Source organism: Brachionichthys hirsutus, unplaced genomic scaffold (genome assembly GCF_040956055.1).
Source record: "Brachionichthys hirsutus isolate HB-005 unplaced genomic scaffold, CSIRO-AGI_Bhir_v1 contig_440, whole genome shotgun sequence".
NCBI lineage: Eukaryota > Metazoa > Chordata > Actinopteri > Lophiiformes > Brachionichthyidae > Brachionichthys > Brachionichthys hirsutus.
Genome location: NW_027180346.1, coordinates 167,238 through 189,983, shown reverse-complemented (window position 1 = coordinate 189,983; position 22,746 = coordinate 167,238). Strand labels below are relative to the sequence as shown.

Genomic DNA, 22,746 nt, shown 5'->3' with positions numbered 1-22,746 from the left:
TATATTTATTACAACCACTCAATAACTGTAGAATACCAGCCAATGTGCGGCAGTGAAATATTTACTCGCTCTTGTAATGCCTATGGCAATTCAAGTTTTTTTTTTTTTTGAAGGGCAGATAACATGTAAACAATTCATTATTTGATTAACAAGTCAAACAAACCAATTATCACAATAATAAGCAAGACTCTAAAAGCACCGAAAAAACAATCACTTCATTTTCACTGGAGGACAAGAACTCTACTGGCATTCTACCTGTTGATGCGGCAGACGCAGGAGCGTCCCCATATCCGACTGCAGGAGCAGGGCAGGCGGGTGTGGGGCTAGGACATGCTCCATTGAGGGAGGGCTGCAGACCCACTGATCCTGGGCTGGCCATGGCCACCGGGGCAACTCCTGGGGAGAGGCCAGGACCAGCCAGGGGTGCTGAAGTCTGTACTTTCACTTGAGCCATGCTCTATTCCTGACAACAAGTAACAACTCAATGAAGCATTTCAATGGCATCAGCAATTATATAATATATTCAAGTCACTTTAAGCAGACTAGCATGAGAGACCATGTTCATAATAAGAAATGTATCATGTATTGACACATTTCTGTGGTCTTGGACTTCAAAATGAGCAGTCCTCATTCTATCGCACAATCTGAGCCCCGGGCAGCTAATGCACCCCAGACAATAAAGCTTTATTTGAATGAGCGTTACTGCTGCTAAGCTCCCCGGAAAAAAAGAGAAATTCCAGCGGTAGCAGGCTCAACAAGACGATGAACTCAGAGCATATTTTATTTACGACTATATTAGGCTTTGTGAAATAGAAGTATGTTAAGATGAAAGACAGAGAGGGCCAACCAGTATGTTAAAAGTAAAATAAAACCCAGATTAACTTTATCTTTTGGTGCATTCATGCGATATTGGGCCGAATGCAGTTATACACAGGCCTTGTGACTATGCAAGTAAAAAAAAAAAAATACATACCAGCATGTATTTTCCCTTAATCATAGATAGAGAGGATTAAAAATATTCTACGAATTACAGTTATAAAAAGGAAAACACGCCCACATGACTTAGGAGACCAATCGTGACGTTGTAGTCACGGCTTGTGTAGCCCTTCCATAAACCAAAAACCAACTATGAAGAAGGCCTGCGTTGGATCAAACTTTGTGGAAGACCACATGACCAGTTGAATCCATCAAGAAAGTGAAATGAAGAACATAAATAAATAAAAAACAGTCATCTATGCTGAAGTAATGAACAACTACTAATGTAACAGACAATCATGGTCTACAATAGAGCTTGAGTTACACTACCGTAGGCTTAGGGCTTATGTTAGGAGCTCCTGATAAAGAGATGGATCCAAGTACAGTTATTATTCTGGTTTTATTAGTGTTGGGGCTGACTCACTCTGTCAGATTTAATGTGGTTAACCTAATATTTTTGACGGGTAACCATGTCACCGATCTATCATGGCGTTTATAGCTAATGACTGTATTCAGGGATGAATATGAAGCAACTGGACTTCTTATTTAAAATGTTTTACACCCCATCCAAGACGCTTCCCTCAGTTCTGGACTGGCAGATCCAAGTGCTGGATCATATTTTTTAATGAACATGTAATCTACAAAACTAAATTTAGAGCATTAAAAACACCTGTCTTTCACCAATCTCTTATTTTGATCGGAAACAGGTTTTAAGTATTATAAAGGCTTAAATATTTTTTTGCATACTTGAATTTTCAATGCAAATGAACACAAATATGCTAGTTACTCTCACTTTTGCACTGAATCAATAAAGAGCTTTTTGCTCCACTGCTCATATTTTCGACACACCTCATCCGACCCCTGGCTACATCAAAAAGCTTTCTCGCTTTTCTTTCTCTCACTCTTGCAGCAACACGCAGATAAAACGCCAAACGCCATCCAGAGTGCATTTTGCCTGACAGCAAGTTAAATGTCGAGGTGACGCTGTTTGATCATCAAAGGGTGGCGAGCAGAGCCCGTCTGTAAACCTCTCAACCTGAAACACAGCCTAGCAGGGAAGCTAACGTCAGCGACGAGGAAAAACGGCATTTCCTGCAAATGTCAGCTCCTAAATTCGGCCACGCAGAACTGATTTCGTGTTTCTGCTGTCGTGGATGTGCTCGTGTGGTTTCTCCTGATGAACGGAGCGGCTTTTAGCCTCCAGCAACGCCAAGTTTTTAGCCGGTTAATGCTCATCATGGCTGATCGGCCGAGCACCCTTCTTTGCTAGCGTCTCCCTTTCGTCCAGTCTTACGCGGCGGTCTGGGCGATTACAGACCACCGCAACATCACGCACGGAGCGGCGACAGTTTGACGGATATTCAAGAGGCTCTCCCAAAACAAAGGGACAAATATTCCAGATTGTTTTTACCTTTGTCCTGGGCCAGACCCCAGTTACACCTCCGACATTGGCAAACACTAAAGAGAACTGGATGGAAGAGGGGAACAGACCACATTTTTTTTTGTCTCGGGAAAACATTACAATTTGACGGTTTAGAGGGAAGAGACTTGTTATTTTTGTATATTAAGTACGAAGTTTGTATTTTCTTTGTGAACAGCGACACGTGTTCCAAACCTCACTGCATCGTTGCGACAGTTCAAGGGGAAGCTTGAATGAATCAATCACCCGCAGGGAGGCGAATGGTTCAGTCCGGGTTCGCTTCCTCAGAGCACGAAACAGCGCAACTTTGATTCAGAACAAAAATGAACCTTTTCAAACTTGATTTCTATGGAAGGAAGCCCAAAAGATTGATAAATAAATAAAAACATAATTTTAAAATAAATAACATTTTGATAATTATCAGACAAATATATAATATGGTCATTGATGAAATAAGGTATTGTGAATTATATTTTACTATTCTTTAATATCTAATTATTATAATTATATTATATCAATCAATCAATCAAATCTTTATTGCAGACACAATCTGCAAAATTATAATTAAATATTTCATAATTATTTTAACAATGCCATACTTTTAAATAATGACTTTCTATTTGTTTTCCACTACTTTATGACACAAAAACGAAGTCTATTTTTTTTATATAATGTCCTTTTCCACAATAACCTTTTTATTTCATAATGTCGTATTTCAGCAGAATGACTTGGTCTGTCAATCATAGCTAGTGGGTTGGACCTCTGCTCGAACCTTCCAGATCGATTAGTTTTCCTACACATGGCCGTCCTCTCAGCGGCTATCTTCAGGACCAGCAATCAGGAGAAGAGATGACAGTCTTCAGCAGTGTTTCTGTAGCTCTGCTGACTCCAGTGCAGTCTGTCAAGGATCAGACAATCACTTAACAGGCTCCGCCTTATGTGCTTTGATAAAACATGGTCATGAATGCATCAAAAACATTGATAATAGGTTATATTTTTAAAAGCCCTCATTTTTTATTTATTAACTATTTAAATAGAATTTGTCAGCATGAAATAAAAGATTTGCAAGATACAGGAAATAATGATTATATATACATTTTGGACACACACCCAGCTTGAATGAAAGTGAATCTTTGCTTTTATTATAGATTATGAAAATGAACAGGCACCTATTACATGGAGCTTGAACATCCCAGAACAAAATTTCAAATATAAATTACACACACTCAGTGTTGAGCACTCATCACCCTGTGAATTAAACATACAAACAGAAAAAATTGGAAGATTAAAAAAAAACAACCGTATTCACTTGTATGTTTTTTCTTCTCTTTCGATACACTGAGGGGTGAAGGCTTCTCATCTTCAAACTCTTTTCACATCTGCATTTACACAATCATCTGAATCCTATTTTCCATCAGCAGCAGACAAGACCGTTACATTGAATCTAATAAAATATACGTTGGTTAAATAGATATCCTTAAGTTATCAATATAATCGTCGAGACAGCAGCGTCCTGTGGAAATATCCTCAGTATACAGACTAGCATCACATTCACTCAAGTTCATTCAAGAAATAATGCAAAAAAAGCAATACAAACAACCAAAGATGGAAAATTCAAGTATGTCTGACTGGATGGCCATGAAGATCTCTTTAGGGATGGAGTGATTACTGTCTGAAACGACAGAGCCACACAGCATCTGGAGCTGAGGTTTGCAATATCCATCCCATAAACCATGACCTATGTTATGGAAAGACCAAAAGATATGACAATGTCTGATGCCAATGAGAAACAGCAGGGTTTGAGATTACATGCACCCCCACTGTAAGACTACTAAATGCTTTTGTTTTTTTTAACCAACAGTAGTGTTTGCTGCCATCTATATACATTCTGATTAGCAAAAGATGCAGGCCAACATCCAAATTTATCATTCTGCTCTAAAGCAAATGCAGCCTCTGCTAATTTCTTTCACATCACCCAACAGTTTAAAGACTTATATACACAAATAGTTCCAGACATGTTATACCTTTACAATACAACAGTCTCTTTTGGTGAAAATATAGATAAATTCAAAATATATGATTGGTATCTTTTTAGAGAAGACCTCTTTATTGGAAAAAGTACCTGAGCCAAATCTCTAACCAAGGGGAGAGCACTAAAACATATATAAAGACTCTCCTTTTCTTCATTCAAAATCATCCTAGAGCGCAAAGATTGAAATTATATAACACACAAAAAAATATATATACTGACGCATCAAATCAACCCTCATTTCTTGTTAAGAATCAGCAAGTTGGAAAAACAGTAAAGAAAATAAACAAATCAGATCAATTTAAAATTTCAGAAGATTAGAACATGTACTTAAAAAGCAGCACACAAACAAACTGGAAAAACGCAGTAACGTGTTTACAACAGGCAGAAACGGAAGAGTGGCTGCTGCACACCTTCATTTGGTGATTTGAGCCCAACCCTACAACCAGGTGTGCACAGCTTATCAGCCGACCAAGAGAGCCATCACTATATTTGTTCCCATCTGTACCGACATTCTGTCAAACGGGAAGTACTGCAGCCGTTGTTTAAGATGAAAGATGGAGAAAAAGGCATTTTGCAAGCAAAAACCATTTAACATGACAAAAGAAATGGGGGACTGCTTAAAGTCCAGATGCAATTTTGGGGCTAATATACATACAGTGCTGTTTTAATATCATCCTCTCACAGTGCATTAAATAAAAGAAAAGAGACAGATGAAGCATTTTCTTGGGGTTTCGATGGTCAAATCCCATCCGGGAAATGATTACGTTTGGATTACTCTTTGCGGGCCCAAGCATGCATCTGTCAGTTATTATTGCACAACACAAGGACTTTGAAAAGCACCCACACTCAAATAATAAGGTAACAATATTAATCTTAAAACAGGAACTTTAATCACCTCACTACAAATCCACATTGCTGTGCTCGCTCTCTGCATTACAACCTTTTGCTTGGGCGCATCCGAATATTCCGTAATTTCCGTTTCCGACAAAAACATGCATCCAAACTGTCCATGGGGGAAAATGCAGCCAAGAGTCTCCAGCACACCGTGTCCTCAATTCCAGTCAAAGGTCAGAGTTCAAAGACTGAATGATTAAAAAGTGCTATACGCAAAGTGTGGACATTAGCATGCATCATCTGTAAGGGAAAACAGAAATAATTAAAACGTTTGAAAATAATGACTTTAATGTCAACCGAGAAAAAATGTAAAAAGCCGAAAACGCTTACCATGATACCACCATTTTGTCTTCTTTGGATTTTTGTTACACGTTCTTACATAAAAGGAGTTATCAGGCGGGCGTCTCTGCAAAAGAACAGTCAGAGTTTGTTAACATTTGAGAGGTGCATCATTTACAGGAATAAATGCTTTTGCAGCCCATTTGTCACCAATTGCCGGCGACCTACCTTTTCTTTGCAGCTCGACAACATGCTGATAATGCTAAGACAGACGGATTGCACTGAGAGGGCTGGTGACCAATCCTCCGTGAGTATAGACAGACAGATGTGACCATTACTATACACGTGAGGATGGATAGGTATATTCTCTCCTGTGAACATTACCTGGAATGAAAAGAGAGATGTAAATCAGCAGTGATGAAGATAACTTTATATGTTCTTAGAATAAACCTTTTCTTTCTTTTACTGAAGGCATGCCAGATAACTCTTGCAGCGGGTGTTTTTCATGAAAGACTAAAAATGAGACTTGTTGTATAAAGTCACGCTTAAGTCCTGAACGCCAGCGTTAATGGTAAATGGACTGGCCTCATATAACGCTTTCTACAGCTTCATGGTGCTCAAAGCGATTTACAAAGCCTCACAGAAATCAGTTCAGTTCACATTTAACAAACATAAATATCTTAAAACCAATACACTTAATTTTTCATGTCTGCATTTATATTTTAAAAACAAGCCTTGTATTCCTAAAAATATTTGCACCCTTAGGTGCGACTTAAGTAAATGTCTATTTCACACTGAATTCACTTAAACAATTATTTAAAGATTGAAACTATAGTTTCTTTGGAGTTTGATTCTGTCTTCTTTTGTGTGGCTTATTTTTTTCCCACAAAGCACCTTGAGCATCAAGGTTGAAACATACTGACATCTCAGGGCAACATGATAAATGGATTGGACTAACAAAGCAGTTTTAAAACATGTTCTTGAAAAAACAAAGTACCATGTTATTTACCTACAGACACTTAACGTTACTTACCTGAGGTGAATCAAAGGGATATCGACCACTAAATTTGAAAAGCAGCTGAAATTTCTCTCCTTCATACATGGTGCCAGGAGCTCCCTCCATGTCTATAATCCACCTAAAGAAAAGACAACACACGATGATCACTTCCCACAAACAAAAACAGCTACAATGACTTCAACTGGCAAACACAGGCAGTTCTCTCTCTCTCTCTCACACACACACACACACACACACACACACACACACACAGGCTGTCGACCCTTATTTTATTATCTTCACATGAATATGCTGCATGTTCTGCTCGTGAGTTGCAGGGATCAGATTTCATTGTCATTACATGCTCCAGCAAGTACTCCATGGCATCAAAAGCGTCGAGTTCGACTGATTGCAGTGATATTCGATATTCATCTGAGCTATAACAGTGGTTTCGTAATAATGTGACGCTCTATTGATCTTGTGGACAAAATACATTTACGCCTCTGTGGCCTGGCAACAGAACTCCACTGACCAAACTCTGAGGGATTCACCATCTTCCTCAGAAACACAGGGGGGGGGGGGTTATTATCATACAGGTAGATATTGCTTCACTGGCTAAGAAGAAACTATTTTAGTGCAGTGGAGAACATTTATAGAGATTGGCTGGTTCAGGTTGAACCGTCAGACCTAATTTCTTTGATGCAAGTCGTGCAGATCGGACACCATTAAGACATGCTGCTGTCGTTCCCGGGTTATAGTATTGTGCCTCTTTCAAAAGTAGCCTCAGGCTGGTAATCATTTAGGCCTACATAAAAGGTTAATCTTTTTTTTTTTTCATTCTTATTAAGTCCAAAGGGCTCAGGGCATCTGACTTAGAGGAGGCAGTATCATGAAACACAACAATCTGACAACCAGCATTGACAGACAAAGTCTGCAATACAAACAAAGGCTACTGAACTAGTCGTACTTGTACACCGTATCAACGTCACAAGAACAAACGCACTGGTGACTTCTTCCCACCACTTGATCTTTATGATCGGCTTTTATATAAAACAGAGCGTATGGCTCCTTTTACTGCAAAAAGGTGATAAATCCACACCGTCAATCACGATGAATAGAAACCAACTCAAACTCTGCGCAGCTTTATTTGTTAAAGACAAAACGCCAGCCACCCATAAATACCTTTGCGATCCTGAGATGCACAAAAGAAGAAGCCAGCTGAACTGGTTCAGAGGCTTGTCAGTTGCACAACACACTATCATTCACGCAATCTGGTCAAAAACATATATATATATATATTAACAACGTAGAACATTCGTATGTATTGCTGCGTTAAGATGCGATAACGCTGGACAGCTGGGACGTTCATAACCATGTGACTAGCTCTCAGACTCACAATGCATCCATTTTACGAGGCCACGACTGTGTTGGTCTTTACCTCAGACCAATCTGACTCACTCGCAGCAATTTAATAGAACCGAGGAACCCAGACAGAAAGGTCAGCCACGCAGCTCCTGCTGCTTGCTAAGGTAACCCAGACCAACCCCAAGCGAACCAATCAATATTTTACGAGTAGTGACGCTGTTCATTAGAGATAGTCTGGGGGGGGGGGGGGGGGGGGGGGGCAGAGCTGCCAGGCACTGAAACGACACCGATTATCTGCCAAGGCTCCAAGATCTTTGAGCCTATGCATGTGTGGCACCGAGCAGGCTCACCGCACAGCACTGTTGTAGGGATGAAGCGGAACCCAATTGGACCCGGGCTTGTTTATTCAGTGATGTAAACATTCCTACCCGAACTGACCGTCTTAAGTGCGTATCAATGGCGTGAAATAACAGCCAGAACTTACTGTGTGATGGTGTTCTGTACGCTCTTTTCATTTAGAGTCATTCCTGGGGGTGGATCATTCTGCAGAGCTAATAATTCCTTTTGTAGCCTTTTCTGTTGGAGAGAATGCGTTTGAGGTTCCGCCACACACAAAACCCGTACAGGAAAGCACAAACCAGACAATGAGAAATACTTCCGGTTCATGTTTCATTACGCGAGTCCCAAAAAACGGGGACAATACCAAGGATGAATGTACGTTCTGTGTCACTTCACAACGGCGTGGCCGCGGCTAACGTTCTGAATCTGAGTGGAGTACATTTGTAGTTTTAGGAGAGCCCAATCCTGATTTGACCATCCTCCTTGTAACGCAGCTAATCCATCTTGAGAACGTGATACTCCTGTTCGTTTAAGAAGGAAACCATCAACTCGTTCTGCGCTGGCTCGCTAGCTAGCTAACGAACGTCAGCGGCGAATAACAGCTGGCGCTCTGGAGATTTAAGGAGGACTGCGTAGTCAGAATAACAGATTCCTCAAACTGTCTTTCATGTATTGTTGTTAAAACATTAATGACCTCTAATCCTCACGCAGATACTGGAAGCTGCCTTTTACACGAGCCTTGAAGCGGCTGATAATGATGCTAGCTGTATTGCTAAGCAAGCGCTAACCCTGAATAGTTGAGGTTAAATGTCGTCGCTTTTACTTTACCGTCGTCACTTCTCCGAACAACTGCGTGTGTCCAAAGAAGGTAGTTTACAAGCTAAACGAAAAGACAAAAACGCAGTGGTGGCGTAAATTTACACAAATACGCTTGCTGCCAATAGTAGTCCTACCTGCATCGACGCCATGATGGAAACCCCCCCTGCACCAGCGCAGAGTGCAGGACTGTACGTCACGGGGTCACGTGACGTGAGAAGTTGTTTTGAAGATGTTTTTTTTTTTTTCCACCTTCACAAACATTTTAACTGAATAAAATAATAAATACGTGGATAAACAGGAGACGATCGGGGCGTGCGGAGCAGATTGTTATTATTATTCCCAAGTTATTTCATTTATTAATTATGACGCTCATCTTTTTATTATATTGGATGGAAATTTAGGTGTTAATGCAAAGTTTGGGCAGGCTTCTCTGATTTTTTTTTGCGAGAAGTATGAAGTCTGAAAATGATCCAACTCATTGCAATCATAATCACAACAGGGATGCTGAAGTCCTGGAGCCTCATTTCAAACCTTTTAAAATCCTGTGGGGTTAGTTTAGTAGTGTGTTCATGCACCAGCACTGGACAGCAAACATCCTCCACATGAGCTCTGACTGAAAAGCGTGCCGCCATTCCAAAGGCTAAAATTAAGAGGCTACGACGGCCCATGAAGAGAAGTACTGCGTTAATTGCGCACACCAATCAGTGTACTTTCAATTAAAAATTGCATAACTGTTAAACGCTATTTAACCCCTTTATATAAAACAATTGACAACTCTTGAGACATACAATTCAAATTTGCCAAAGTTGTACAATTTGTAAATTAAACTCAACAGTCTTGTTTTGAAAACTATAGTTCAAAGACTAAATTTGATAAATATTCACCTTATTTTCCAAATATCTATATGTTGTGTAATGAGCAACCACTTTCCTCTGTGCTAAATCAACCATGTCCAACTTTGAATTACATATTTTAGTGCAACCTCTCTCCACCAAATACTAGCTACTTCTAATATTTTACTTGAGCTAGATCAAAGCATATACAGGATGATGCAAATTTAGAAAATGTGATATCAAAAGTCATAGTCATAAGTAACTAGCAACTGGCAAGCAAAACTCCCACCAAACAAGTCTTTATTGAGCTGGAGAGCTGAGTGAGTCAATGTATATGGAGTGAAAGAGACATTTGTCTTATTCAGGGGGGGGGCAAGCAATACAGCTACGGTATAAATTTGAAATCCTTTAATATTAATACAATTATAACAGAGGCAGGTGCGAACATGCTCATATTTTCATATGATGTAATTTGAAAACGTTTAAATATTCAAAAACAAACAAAACTTAAAAGTGTTTTAAGCCGTTACATCATCGCCATCATTTTAACAATCCAGAAAGTTTGCGGCCATGAGCAGTTCCAGCGCAATCTCCGGAGCAATAGGGAATTCGGGGATTTCTGTAGAGCTGTTGGTGTAGCGGACCTTATAGGTGAAGTACATGCAAACCTTGGACAGAACATGAGATGGAATCTCCCTGAAGTTCACTTCATTGGTTTCATTCTCAGCAAACTGACCTGTAAATGTTACACTGTGTGTCAAGAGTAGAGATCACTTTAGACAAACATGTTTGAGCGCTAACAAAACGGCTGTATGTAAAGGAAACACAGTGCCAGCTCCTGGGCAGGGAGAAATAACTGCTAAACAAAAATAACTATAGCTGGCTAAATCTCACAACAAGTAAGCAAGTACATTTTAACACTATATATACACACACAGTTTCTCGAGACCTTACCTGGTCCACTTAACATAGCTTTAATAGTTCCAGACGTCAAGGCGTGTTCTCGTTTCACAATAAATTCATGGCCATCTGATGAGATCAACTTCACATACATGGCATCTGGCCCTTCACAGCCACCATAGGTTCTATCTTCTCCATCTGGCAAGCAGGACAAACCACGTGTACAACAAATGCGTGTATACCACACAAAAATAACACCAACTGCAATGGCGTCAGTGATTGGATAGGATTTGCCCATATAAAAAAGGAATTATACCTGCGACAAGGCACGCAAATTAATTTCATGTGAACAGACAGCAATAAAACAGAATTATATATTTAAGGGGAAAGTACAAAATAATAGATTATTTATGTCAGTTACTCACCCATCCTGCTTCCGATATTTGTGCTAAACCTGAACGGGAACATTAAAAAAAAAAGATATCGTCTTAACACAAAATCCTTCGAATACATATTCTAAATCACACAGACCATAGACGCACAGTTTTAAGCAGCAAAATAATCACATCGACGTTAAGACTTGGCTAAACAGGGCCTTATCGCTTCAGCTACTTTTAATAAAAATCAACGTATATAGTTAGCCGACTCCTAAAAATGTATGTTACTATAATCGAAATACACAATACCCAAGCACACAGTCAGCTAATTTATCACAGCTTTTCTCAACATCCGAAATGTTTTGAGTTCGCAGCATAGTTCGTTAGCCTGCACTGGATACCAAGCTAACTAACCAAGTGTCAAGTGAACAATATTCTGTTTGATAGAGTATTTAGTAACTAATTTAATACATTTGATTTAGATTAAAGAGTTCGAAAATCACTGGCACACACCCAGTAATCAGACGGTACTCTCTCTTACCACTCTATTGTAGAAAATGAACTGCAGATCTCGGTTGGCGTTAGCTACCTGGCTTCGAATCCTCGGAACTGGTTTGCAGGCACACCCGTACGCGATGAATATCTTCCGCAGAAACTGGTTCGTGAAGAGAAGGTTCCTTTCCTGTCCGTCGCGCCGAGTGAAGTTCACTGAAGTTAACAAAAATAAAAATCTATTTGACGTTTCCTGCCCAGCTAATTTATTCGTTTATGTAAGGACACAAACCTTCGTTGTTGTTGTCGTTTTTTGACTGTCAGTTTTTTGTTTTGTTTGTTTCATTTACAAATTAGGGGGGAAATTAGATTAAATTTCGCTACAAAGACTGTAGGGGGCGCCTGTGTTTCAGATATCGTCCCGAACTGTCTTCACTGGCAGTGATCAACCAGAGCAGGTGTTGATGTGACATGACAGACATTGTGTGGAGCCATGAGTATGTATTCTAGAAAGAATGAGAGAGAGAGCATGCACAATGCATTATCATCCACTGCACAAAACCTATAGTCTATTTAATTTACTTAAGTTTGGTAGGCTGAAGAAAAAAGAAAACATACACACATTACCCTGTGAATGGTGTTTTGACCAGGCAGGGCCATCTAAAACTCCTACATTTGAATACATTTCATTTATTATATCAACAACCCTCCATTCAAACTCACCTAATCTATTCTAGGTGGTAAAGCCATAGATCAGAGACAGTTTATAAGTGGCACATGTAGTCACGGTCTGATTTGGAATATGACTTTGCTCTGATCCTGACTACACTTCTCACATGCAGGAAAAGTGTTGACCACTGAAATCTGAGTCTCGCAAATGGATACAGAGTTAGAGTTATCTGATCTGTGACACTATAGAGCGGGAGATTACTGAACACGTCTGTAAATTTTGCCGTTTGACCCAGACATTGAGTACTCCTCATGGAAGGCAGTAAGGATTTTTTTTTAATGTTTGTTGTTTATTTTTTTGTTTATTTAAGTGCAGATATTAGTGATGAAAACACTTAGGTGGCACAACGGAAACAATTGTTTCCAGAGTTTTTTTGGGGGGTGAGTTGATTTGTCTGTGCTATCTGAGGTAACACCTGCCCTGGTATTTGTCTTACAGTAATACAAAGTCTAACTCTGCTCTCAGCTCATGGTCCATAAAGTTCTATTAACCTCCTGCCTGTTTACTACATGCTTTGCTGTTTGATTCACACACACACACACACACAAACACAGGCATACACGCACTTAACCACACTCCAACACACAACCAAAAACAATCACTGACCTTCCAGTCCCCCATTACGCTATTAGTGCTTATAAGATCAGAGCATGAGGGTGGCGGCAGATGCTTTGATGTCTTTCTGATACAACCCACCCCACTGCAGCCTGCAGCTGCTCTCAGATCTATTTTGGGGAGGCTGCTGTGGGCCTTCAGAACAGAGCTTCCTTAACACACTCACACACACACACACACACACACACACACACTCACACACTACGTGTATGTCAGGTGATTCTGGAAATGGTTGAAATGAAAGGTAACCCTAACTTTCCAGACAGTGTACTTATGGCAGTGTTTGTGACATCTGCAATGGTGAAAACTGAAAACTGCCATATACAGCATGTTTTAAGATACACAGGCTTTCAAAAGTGCAGATGTAATTATGCTTACATACCACAGGTGAAATGTCAACACACGGGCTAAATTATCAACAGTAGAATAGCTCAGTTGTCTCAGAGGCCCTGACTAAAACCAGGACAAAGATGGGGGAGGAGTGTCTTTGGGCTTTTCTTCTCTGATAAGAGGAAAATGCTTGTCACAATGAATTTGCGGGTACTGTCCCTTTTGCTTGCAGTGACTCATAACTCTCTGCAGTTCTCGTGCTGATCTCTGAAATTTTTGCTGGAGAGAGGCCTTATCAATGCATGTCAAAAACAATAATGTCTCATTGGGTGAAAGGTCAAATGGTTTAATACAACTGGATCAATAAAACACATTTTATTCAATAGTGTTAAAAAAAAGTACTATCTAAATAATATAGCTAATGTGCTTTGATTTGATTTGATTGTTTTATTTTTTTTGTTGAAGCATTTCATTATAAAAACAATTCTGTGATGTTAAGGCATGTTATGTTACATAAGAACATTGAGTGAAATTCCATAAACGTCGGTCAATAATCAATCAATATATTGAGGAACAAATTGTGAAGCTTAATTGACAGCAATGTTAACGCCAAGTTAAAAGTGATTCAGAATCCAGGATCTCTTCTGGATAATCACCAAAATGTAATAATCTGTTTCTGGTAACAGTCCCAAGATTTTCTGAAAAATTCATCAAGATCTGTCCATAAATCTAATGCTAATAATAAACAGACAGATAAACACTGGCAAAAATACCTTGGCATATTTCTTTTCCACCTCCACGCCACATGATAAAGCTTTAAATGGTATAACAAACAGATAAGTGGATGTGACAGTCATTTGCTTTGAAAAGCCTCAGGCGAATGCACTGTGCTGAGGCCTTTCTTCTTTCTTGTTTGACCTATAATGACTCGCCCAACACACCCCTATGATAAACCCTTCACCAACTCACATGTCAAATAAACAGAACCAAAAAACATTTTGCACTTAAAAGTCAAACAACTGAATTGTGTTTACATTTTAATCATCTATGTCCTCCCTCTCTAAAATCAGCTTGTGGCATTACAAAAAAGAAAGTGATGCATGTTTAAATGATAAGACACCAGCAGTAGTTTACTCTCGATGACAGAGCGATTGGTTTATGCTTTCGTAACTAAGGTTTGTTTGTGTAAATATAACAGATGAAGTGATGCTAAGCTAAGCTAGCTATGCAAGGCATGGAAAGGGGATCTGCTTAATACTGATGTCTTAGCAACAGTTTTTTAAAAACGCTCGTCACTGATATCCTCTCACTGCTTACAAGCCTTAATTCAATTTTAGAAGCATAACCAAGTTGCTTTTTAGAGTGAAGGTGGAGGCCTGGACTCAGAGAAAGAAGTTAAATATACATATGAGAAGAACTTGCCTTCATGCATGAACGATACAAATGTTGTGTGTCAAAGTGAGTCCTTCCAGAAAAAGAGCAGATAAAGAAACATTTAATTTTGATTAATCAATCGTAAAAAAAAAATTGTGGACCAACCTGAGATGACTGCTCAACCTATTCAGAGGTGATACAAATATTATATATATGATAAACAGAGAGTAAATATTATTGCATTAGTTTCCTATGTTAATTAATGAGCTCATAAATTATTACAACCCCTCGAGTAAAGCCTCCACATCTAGTGTATAAAAGGTTAATGAATGTTAACTAACACAGTACACCGGTGATATTTTCTAGAAGCCTATTATTACTACTGATATTTATTTATTTAATCAAAACAACCTAAAAATGTTTGTACTTAAAAAAGATTATGTGGTTGTAAAATCTTAATCTTAATATTTCACATTTCAAATCTTTCAAAGACCCACGTACTAGATTTTCCTGCATGCTTGGAAAGAGATGCTGTGTGTTCAGTTGCTTGCAATCTGCAAGCTCACCACTAGATGCCACTAAATATCATGGACAATATCTTTTATACCAAGATTTAAATTACAGTACTATAATTTAATGTGACATTTTACTGCCCAGTTAAATATTATACGTAATGCTGTATAATCATTTCCATGACACTTATCACTTGTACTTTAAAATCTCTGTTTAAATTTGACCTTTTCTTCCTCACAGTCAGCTTTGGTAACCCAGGAATTAAGAAAAAAATGTAAGCTGTTGGTAAATTCATCAGATGGTCAGTGGGAAGCTTCTAACAACAGCAGCCAAGTGCCATGTGACCAAACTGAAATACATCTAAAATGCATGCCAGCCTCATGTTGGCATGTGTCAATGCGTTGTCCACCAGTTCTGTAGCAGTGACTTCATAGCAAATCTGTTCCCTGCCCAGTTTACTTAATACAAGCATGATTAGAACTGCAGCACAGTTTAACAGGAGGAAGATAAAAATAGGAAAAGGTGGAGGAAAAGAGCGAAATACAGGGGGATCCATTTTCAGAAGTGTCTGGACCAAATTATCATTACACCTTCACGCCACGTCTCTAAATCTCACCAATCAGTGCCTGAGTAAGCATGAGCTGGATATTGCGCATCACACAGGACCCAAATGGTCAAGTGAGAGACCAGAAATGACTTCACAGTCCAAAAATAAGAGACATCATACGTTTAAAAGAAGTATAGCTATTGAAATCTTAATGGTAACATGGGTTATCTCAACTTATCATCTTATTATTTTTCTCAACCCCTATTCTGATCTCATCTTTGGATCTGTACCCCTTTTTAATGTTGAATTATCTGACTGAATTATTATGAGCAACTTTTGAAGATGTAGTCTAAGAATGCAACAAGATTGGTGATGAGAAGAGTTGCCCAATCCCTGATTATTGCAGTCTCCACCCTGGACAGAATCATATCTGTCATTTGAATTCATTAAAGAGCCTTGATGTAGGTAGGATATGCTTATAAGGTTTTGGTTTATATTTGTCCAGGACTGCTTGAGCAATCAAATATTTTCCAGCATGCTGCCTCTCATCAGATTAGTAACAGGGATATTCTATATACTGTAACTGATGAGTTAAGCTTCCCATTTAAGCAAATGCCAGACTGATATCTTAAAAAAAAAATCCTTCACAGGCAACAGTCATCTTACAATAAAATATTTTTATCTACAATTCAAATTAAACGCATAAATAATGGGGAACTTTCCACGTTATCAGAAACAAATAGCAAGTTATTCATGAGTTCAGAATTTAAATCTACTCTACCTCTGAAAACCTCAATTTACACTTTGCATCCCAGTGTCTGATGGCATCAGGGCACGGGGCGCAGCAAGCATGACACGGCATTAATGGCAAATACCAGGCAGGTGCCGCTGTTGGTGTAACACTACACTAATCCAAGGCTGATCAGCAGTGGAAACAGTACAAACTGACCCCAGACAAACTGAGGCACTTGCCTCTGCTCGCACCCCTAATGTGGGACCCTGACAAAAATACTTTGATTTCTTGCCTAGTCTTTTCCCCTAGGATCTCATTAGGAGAAGGTCACCATGAGGTCACCATTGCTGAAGCCACAAATGAGATGACAAACCTTGGAGATCCAAAGAGGCGAACATCAGCCAGGGAATTTAACACATTCTGGAAAGACATGTAGTCATTGCATCTATCTATCCAGATCCATCAGTACATTCCACGATAGTGTATTGACTTTGATCCTGTTACTGGTTGGTGTATATGCTGTTCTGTATTATTACTTCCGCCTCGGTGGGGGGTCATGTGATCGCCGGCGTTTGGTTGTCCGTTAGCAAGATAACTCAAAAAGTTCTGGACAGATCTGGATGCAAATTCATGAAATGTTGGGAATGTTACCAGGAACAGATGATGACATTTAGGTGATGATGCAGAAGAGATCCTGGATTCTGTTTTCCACAATAGCTCAGTTGATTATTGAGAAATGTTTATGGGATTTCATCTAAATTAACCTAATTTCATCTAAAATAGACAGAAAGTGTAATTCGTAATATTTAAATTCTTATTATGGTCAAAGAAAAAAATAATTAATTCCACTTACCTTTTGTGTTCTTGGTTCCCTCGAAGTCCATTCCGTTGAAATTGGCAGACGCAACGCGAAATTCGGAAATGCGCGGATATCGGCTTTGTTTGTTTTGGTTTTTGGTTTGTTTTGACTTTTGAAGTGGTTTGTTTTGATTTTTGGTTTTTGAAGTTGTTTGTTTTGATTTTTGGTTTTTAGGTTTTGAAGTTGTTTGTTTTGGTTTTTAGTTTTTGGTTTGACCCCCTCACACACACACCCGTCCGTTTCCTACCTCATGCCAGGGCAGGATTCGATCCTACTTCCCACGGCGTCGAGTTGTTATCTTTATCCGCTGAGCCATCTTCAGCGCTGGTGAATGCCGACAACCAGAGAGAGGAAGAGCTGTCCGATGGAGGCGCCGGCAGGAAACGCATTTTACCCGTCTGGTGTTTGACGAGGCATTGCAGATGAGCACTAGTTGTAGCTTGGCTCGTAGTGACGTTTGTCCGATGATTGAATGGTTGGTGGTTCAAGCCTCTTCAGCTCCTTTTTCATTGATCACGAAAATTCACTTCTTTTGTACCTGTGAATTAACGAGCTCCAATGTCTACAGGTATTTTCCAATCCTTATTTCTACTTTGGAAGGAGTTTTACTTATCAGTCTGACAACTCAGGCTGTTGATGTTGCTATGCAACAGCGCCTCCTAATGGAATTGCTGAAACAGGAAGAGCCGGTGAAACTATTTCCATTCAGGCTCTTTGAAGTAGCTCATTGGGTAAAGGAGCTGGTTGGCCGTCAGGTGTAGTTCCGGTGGTTCTGGGTTTGATCCCCTCACCTGAGCTGAGTTTTTTTGGCTCATCTTTCTGAGCCGTGATGCTCAGGTGTTTGCTGATTAGTGATTTAAAATTCACCCAGCTGTTAAAGTTCATTGAGGCGACACGTTATTGAACCATTATTTTACCAGGTAAAATCAAACGAGGACAACTTCTCATTGACAAAAACCACCTGGAAACCTGGTTCTGACCGGCCCATGTGCTTCCCTATGGTCTATTGCAGGGGTCGGCAACCTTTACGACTCAAAGAGCCATTTAGACCCATTTTCCACAGAAAAGAAAACACTGGGAGCCACAAAGACAACACTGCATCTTTTCATCATCGTTTTTTACCTTTATATATGTATAAACAAACTATAGTGTGTTGCATTTATGAATCAATGAACTGTTACAGAGAAGCGAAATTACATTTCTGCACGCAACAAAAACATTTTGAACTCCGAAAGAAGACATATATTTTTGAGCAAAGTCTGTGTGTTTATTCTGGAAATGTCTTGCAACATTTGACTTTTTGTTGTTTGCTAACTTCTCATTACATATTAAGCATACTGGTAAACCTGTCTAGTCAGCAGTGAAGGTGAACAAATCTGCCCACGTATCAATAAACGTTCTGTTTTCTTCAGACACTTTTCTTTTCTTAGATTTATCCATAGTTGTCCTAACTGGGGGTCGAAAAATTCAAGAAATCGCGCGCAATTAGGCGGTTGTGACCGGATATATGTCGATGGTTGTGACGTATATTATGAGCGACAAAAAAATTGAATACGTTTTATTTTGTATTATTTATAATCACCATAATATTCAAATATAGAGTTACATTTAAAAAACGAACAAACTAAAATAAAATACATTGAATTAAATACTCATTATTTATTTTCTAAAGCCACAGGGAGCCGCAGCAGAGGAATGAAAGAGCCACATGCGGCTCCGGAGCCGCTAGTTGCAGACCCCTGGTCTGGTGGTTAGGATTCCTGGCTCGCACACAACTCTCCTGGGTTCAACTATTCCTTCAGAATAAATAAAGTATATATCAATCTAGCTATGATGAGGTAGCTGGTTGCTCAGGGCGGGTCACTGGTTCTGGATCCTGAAGTTAGGTCCAAGCTGCAGAGTGAAAGTCCTGGAGGTCCGCTTCATGGGCTGCAGCTGGGCCTGTGACCTCCACCTGTACGTACTCCCACTGCAGACGACACGTTAGCGTCTGCACTCTCCTAATCTCATTGTGTATCGACTATACAAGGACAATAAGGGCTTTCTATTCTATTTCTATTCTATTTCAGAATGCAGTAAAAAAAATCTTAATATCAATGCCAGTGCTGCTTCATACAGCTTTTCATAAATGGCTTGTTACTTCCGCCAAGGAGGCTATGTTTTTGCTGGCATTCATCTATCTGGCGTTTTTCTGTCTGTTAGCAACATAACTCAAATAGTTACAGATGGATCATGATGAAATTTTAAGGAAATGAGTACATTTTGGTGATGATCCGAAAGAGATCCTGGATTTTGGTTCACTTTGAAATGTTTTTTAATATTTCAGTAAATGGAGCATTTAATACTATAGAGATTTCGAACAAGCGTCGTCTGATAAGTGAGCCAATTCAGCATCGGAGCATGTCAACGGATTTGTTCTATCTTGGATAACTGAGGAGACAGATCCAGTTGATTCTGGGTAAATTGTCAGAACAAATTTAAATCACAATTTAGAGTTAATGCCTTGCTTGGCAGAGGGCTGCGCCATCTGAGTGCTTTTCTATAGTAATATTGTATTTTATTATACAATGTTCATATAAGTAATTTATTTATATCACTTTTGCCAACTAGAGTTGAAGGAGGTCATGCGTTCACTTATGTTTGTTAAACTATATAGAAAAATGTCAGTTTTGTCAAATTGTACTTGATAACCTATTGATAACGCCTGTGTAGGTTCTCCGTCATGCGGGTCGAGGTAAATCACGAAGAGCAAATGCGATTCATCAACTGGAGTTGCTTAAGCTTGGTTGAAAACTTTTCACCTGTCACCCAAGAAAGAGGCTTCTTCAGTTCTGAAGACTTGTTGATGGCATTTTGTAGCAGGTTCAGAGTCAGATGTCAATGTTGGATTGCGTTTCCACTTTTTTTCAACCCAGCAGTGCCTTTATCAAATCTGTTTTTCCACTGTTATGAAAAAAAGTAAGAGGCCAAAATAAAGAATACAAATAAATAAATAAATAGCACAAACGCATAAGCCGTGTTATTCCATCACTAGACACAGGTAGATCCACATTCGGACCTTAAGGGGCCACTGTCTCGTAGGTCATGCTCGGGGGGGGGGACATTGCCATCAATATGTAACTAATACAGAGTCATAGTGATTCAAATAAATGTTGCACAACTGTGAATGGTAAGAAAGGACAGACAAAAATAGATATAATTCACCATAATAGAATCATATTTTTCTAAATAGATACATAATCTATTGATGATCCAAATTGTAGGATTAGATTTCCAGGTCCAAGGAATTTGGAATCAGATGATTTGACTTTTTTTTTTGCCACCAGGAAAATTCAAGTCACGTCAAAAGATGTCAGATGAGTTTGTTTCCAAAAGATCCTACTAACTATTTCCCAAATGCTCCGGTCTGAGTGACAGTCGGGTTGGTACGTGCTCGCGAGGTGCTTTCCAACACATCAGCTCAAGATTATGAATCAACGTAGTCGGCTGCTTATTCGTGACCAAACATCCCAAATTATAGCAGAATGTAATTTAACGAGGCGGAACATCTTTATTGTTGTACACATAATCATCTCAAAGACTTTGCACACATCAGTGGGATAACATGAACCTTGAGATTTGAAAAAGCTCTTTCAGTTCCTTGGTATATCCTAAAACGTTTAAACAAGAAAATCTGCCATTCACATCCCCAAATGGTACATACAGTACATCCAATTAGAAATAAAATATTTTTTCCCCCCACGGTCAGTCATTTTATGTGCATTACATTACAAACAAGGTATAGTCATTGTCAAAATACAGGTGTGCAAATTGTTAGAAAAATACTAACTCATACCAGATTCTGGATTGTGCTCTGTAAAAATCCTTACAAATAGCATATAATAATCTTTATATAAATGACTTCAACATGCTATGTTGCGTTTCAAAAATATCCCATAAACAGGCTGCTCTTTTAAACCCTCTGAAACTCCAGTCTTCATGTTATTGTGAAGAGAGTTAAAGCAAGAAAAAAAGAGGGTGTGGCAAAGAATAGGGGAAAAACGTTATTTTATACACATTTGTGATATAAAAAATGTTTTTAATTACTTTGTTTCTTGGTCTGTGTATACAGTCTATTTAATACACTGCATTATTTAATTCCCAGTAGTTATGTGGTCAGTTTGCAAACATCCAACAGGCTAAAGCATTCTCCATTGTCACGATATATTCAAGTTGAACTTCAAAACTGAATTACAGCAACAAAAAAAAGCCATGTTGAAGCCCTTTTCATGATGCCCAATACCCACAAACACATGTACCATGAATATATAATCAATCTTGTTAGTGATGACAGTAAACGTGAACCATGTAAATAATCACTTCTTCTTTTTTAAATCAAATAAATTCATGCTATGCCTCCGAGAAAGATAACAAAATGCAATGATGAGGCAAGGTAAAAGCATGATTCTGGTGATGACAACAGTCAAAGTATCCCCCACAGGACAACGTTAAGACAAGGACGGCATCTTTTTCCTCTCCCCTTCCTTCCTCATCTTTTTTCTGAGGTAAACACAGTCGTACTGTTAAAGACATTTAAAGAAGTCTCTCCTTCTCCCTGCTGCCACATTCCCCATGGCCTCAACCTGAATAAATCCAGCTTCCACTTTCTGCAAGACTGTCTTTGATCCAGTCTCAAATATACCAAAACACTACTGGGCCTACAGAAGCAGCTGAGAGCCGCGACTGTGCTTTTTAGGTTGAGAGATTTAAAGCAAGGACCAGAATTAAGGAATAAAAGCAAAATAGTTTAGCCATGTACAATAAAACACATTTCCCTCTGACTTATAAAACCGGCATAAGACATTTTTATATCACGTTCACAAGAGCTAGGTAGCCTTTAAAATGTGAAGCTCCTTCCCGAAAACAACAGACCTGTTGATTAGCACGCTCTCGATTTATCATGAACCAGTCTATTCAAATGGAAGATAGGATTTTTATGATACAACTCCCTCTTTTTTTGTTTTTTGGCAAAATAGTCTATAAGCTTTCTTTTTAAAATAAAATACAAATATTGCACTGCGCCATGAACGTGTAATCTCAAATTACAAATATTATTTTTCTTTTTACAAATGAGTACAATTTCAAAATAAAAGAGATTACAATTTGATTGACCCTTTTTGAGAAGAGAATGCATTTCCTTGTCAACTGCAGGAAACCAACATTTAGAGAACAATGAAAAAATACAATATAACAGAAAATCAATACAAAATAAAAATAAAAGTGGGGAGTTTGTCAAATCAGAGTAACCTACATTACAATGGATAGACCTTGAGAAATCTGCTAT

At 38.9% G+C, this 22,746-nt stretch overlaps 3 protein-coding genes across 4 annotated transcripts in view; all 3 read right to left on the bottom strand.

The window, feature by feature from the left end:
- The window catches only part of LOC137913813 (double-stranded RNA-binding protein Staufen homolog 2-like), a 55,175-nt gene extending 54,721 nt beyond the window's left edge, over nucleotides 1-454 (bottom strand). The window contains exon 1 of the mRNA XM_068757448.1: nucleotides 256-454. Within this exon, the coding sequence (XP_068613549.1) occupies nucleotides 256-454 (199 nt within the window). The remainder of the gene's footprint in view (nucleotides 1-255) is intronic.
- Nucleotides 455-3,521: 3,067 nt separating this feature from the next.
- Nucleotides 3,522-9,278, bottom strand: LOC137913808 (ubiquitin-conjugating enzyme E2 W). 2 transcript variants are annotated; one of them, XM_068757443.1, is made up of 6 exons: nucleotides 9,255-9,278; nucleotides 8,447-8,538; nucleotides 6,634-6,736; nucleotides 5,829-5,984; nucleotides 5,652-5,727; nucleotides 3,522-5,561 (listed from the first exon to the last, which is right to left on the bottom strand). In XM_068757443.1, the coding sequence occupies exons 1-6, from the start codon at nucleotides 9,267-9,269 to the stop codon at nucleotides 5,548-5,550; spliced, it is 456 nt and encodes a 151-aa protein (XP_068613544.1). In that variant the 5' UTR covers nucleotides 9,270-9,278; the 3' UTR covers nucleotides 3,522-5,547. The 2 variants fall into 2 exon arrangements, with proteins under 2 accessions (XP_068613544.1, XP_068613545.1); XM_068757444.1 differs by having other exon boundaries at nucleotides 5,829-5,903.
- Nucleotides 9,279-10,346: 1,068 nt separating this feature from the next.
- Nucleotides 10,347-11,881, bottom strand: LOC137913814 (elongin-C). The gene is made up of 4 exons (XM_068757449.1): nucleotides 11,772-11,881; nucleotides 11,279-11,307; nucleotides 10,908-11,051; nucleotides 10,347-10,689 (listed from the first exon to the last, which is right to left on the bottom strand). Exons 2-4 carry the CDS (start codon nucleotides 11,280-11,282, stop codon nucleotides 10,499-10,501), a joined length of 339 nt encoding a protein of 112 aa, XP_068613550.1. The 5' UTR covers nucleotides 11,283-11,307; nucleotides 11,772-11,881; the 3' UTR covers nucleotides 10,347-10,498.
- Between the last annotated feature and the right edge of the window lie 10,865 nt (nucleotides 11,882-22,746).

Bases quoted from the DNA above. Each gene is read 5' to 3' on its own strand.
- LOC137913808 (XM_068757443.1), bottom strand. The intron at 5,985-6,633 runs GTAAGTAACGTT...TTTTCATTCCAG, and splicing joins ATCCCTTTGATTCACCTCAG to GTAATGTTCACAGGAGAGAA. The intron at 5,728-5,828 runs GTAGGTCGCCGG...GTTCTTTTGCAG, and splicing joins TGTCGAGCTGCAAAGAAAAG to AGACGCCCGCCTGATAACTC.
- LOC137913814 (XM_068757449.1), bottom strand. The intron at 10,690-10,907 runs GTAAGGTCTCGA...TAACATTTACAG, and splicing joins AGCTATGTTAAGTGGACCAG to GTCAGTTTGCTGAGAATGAA.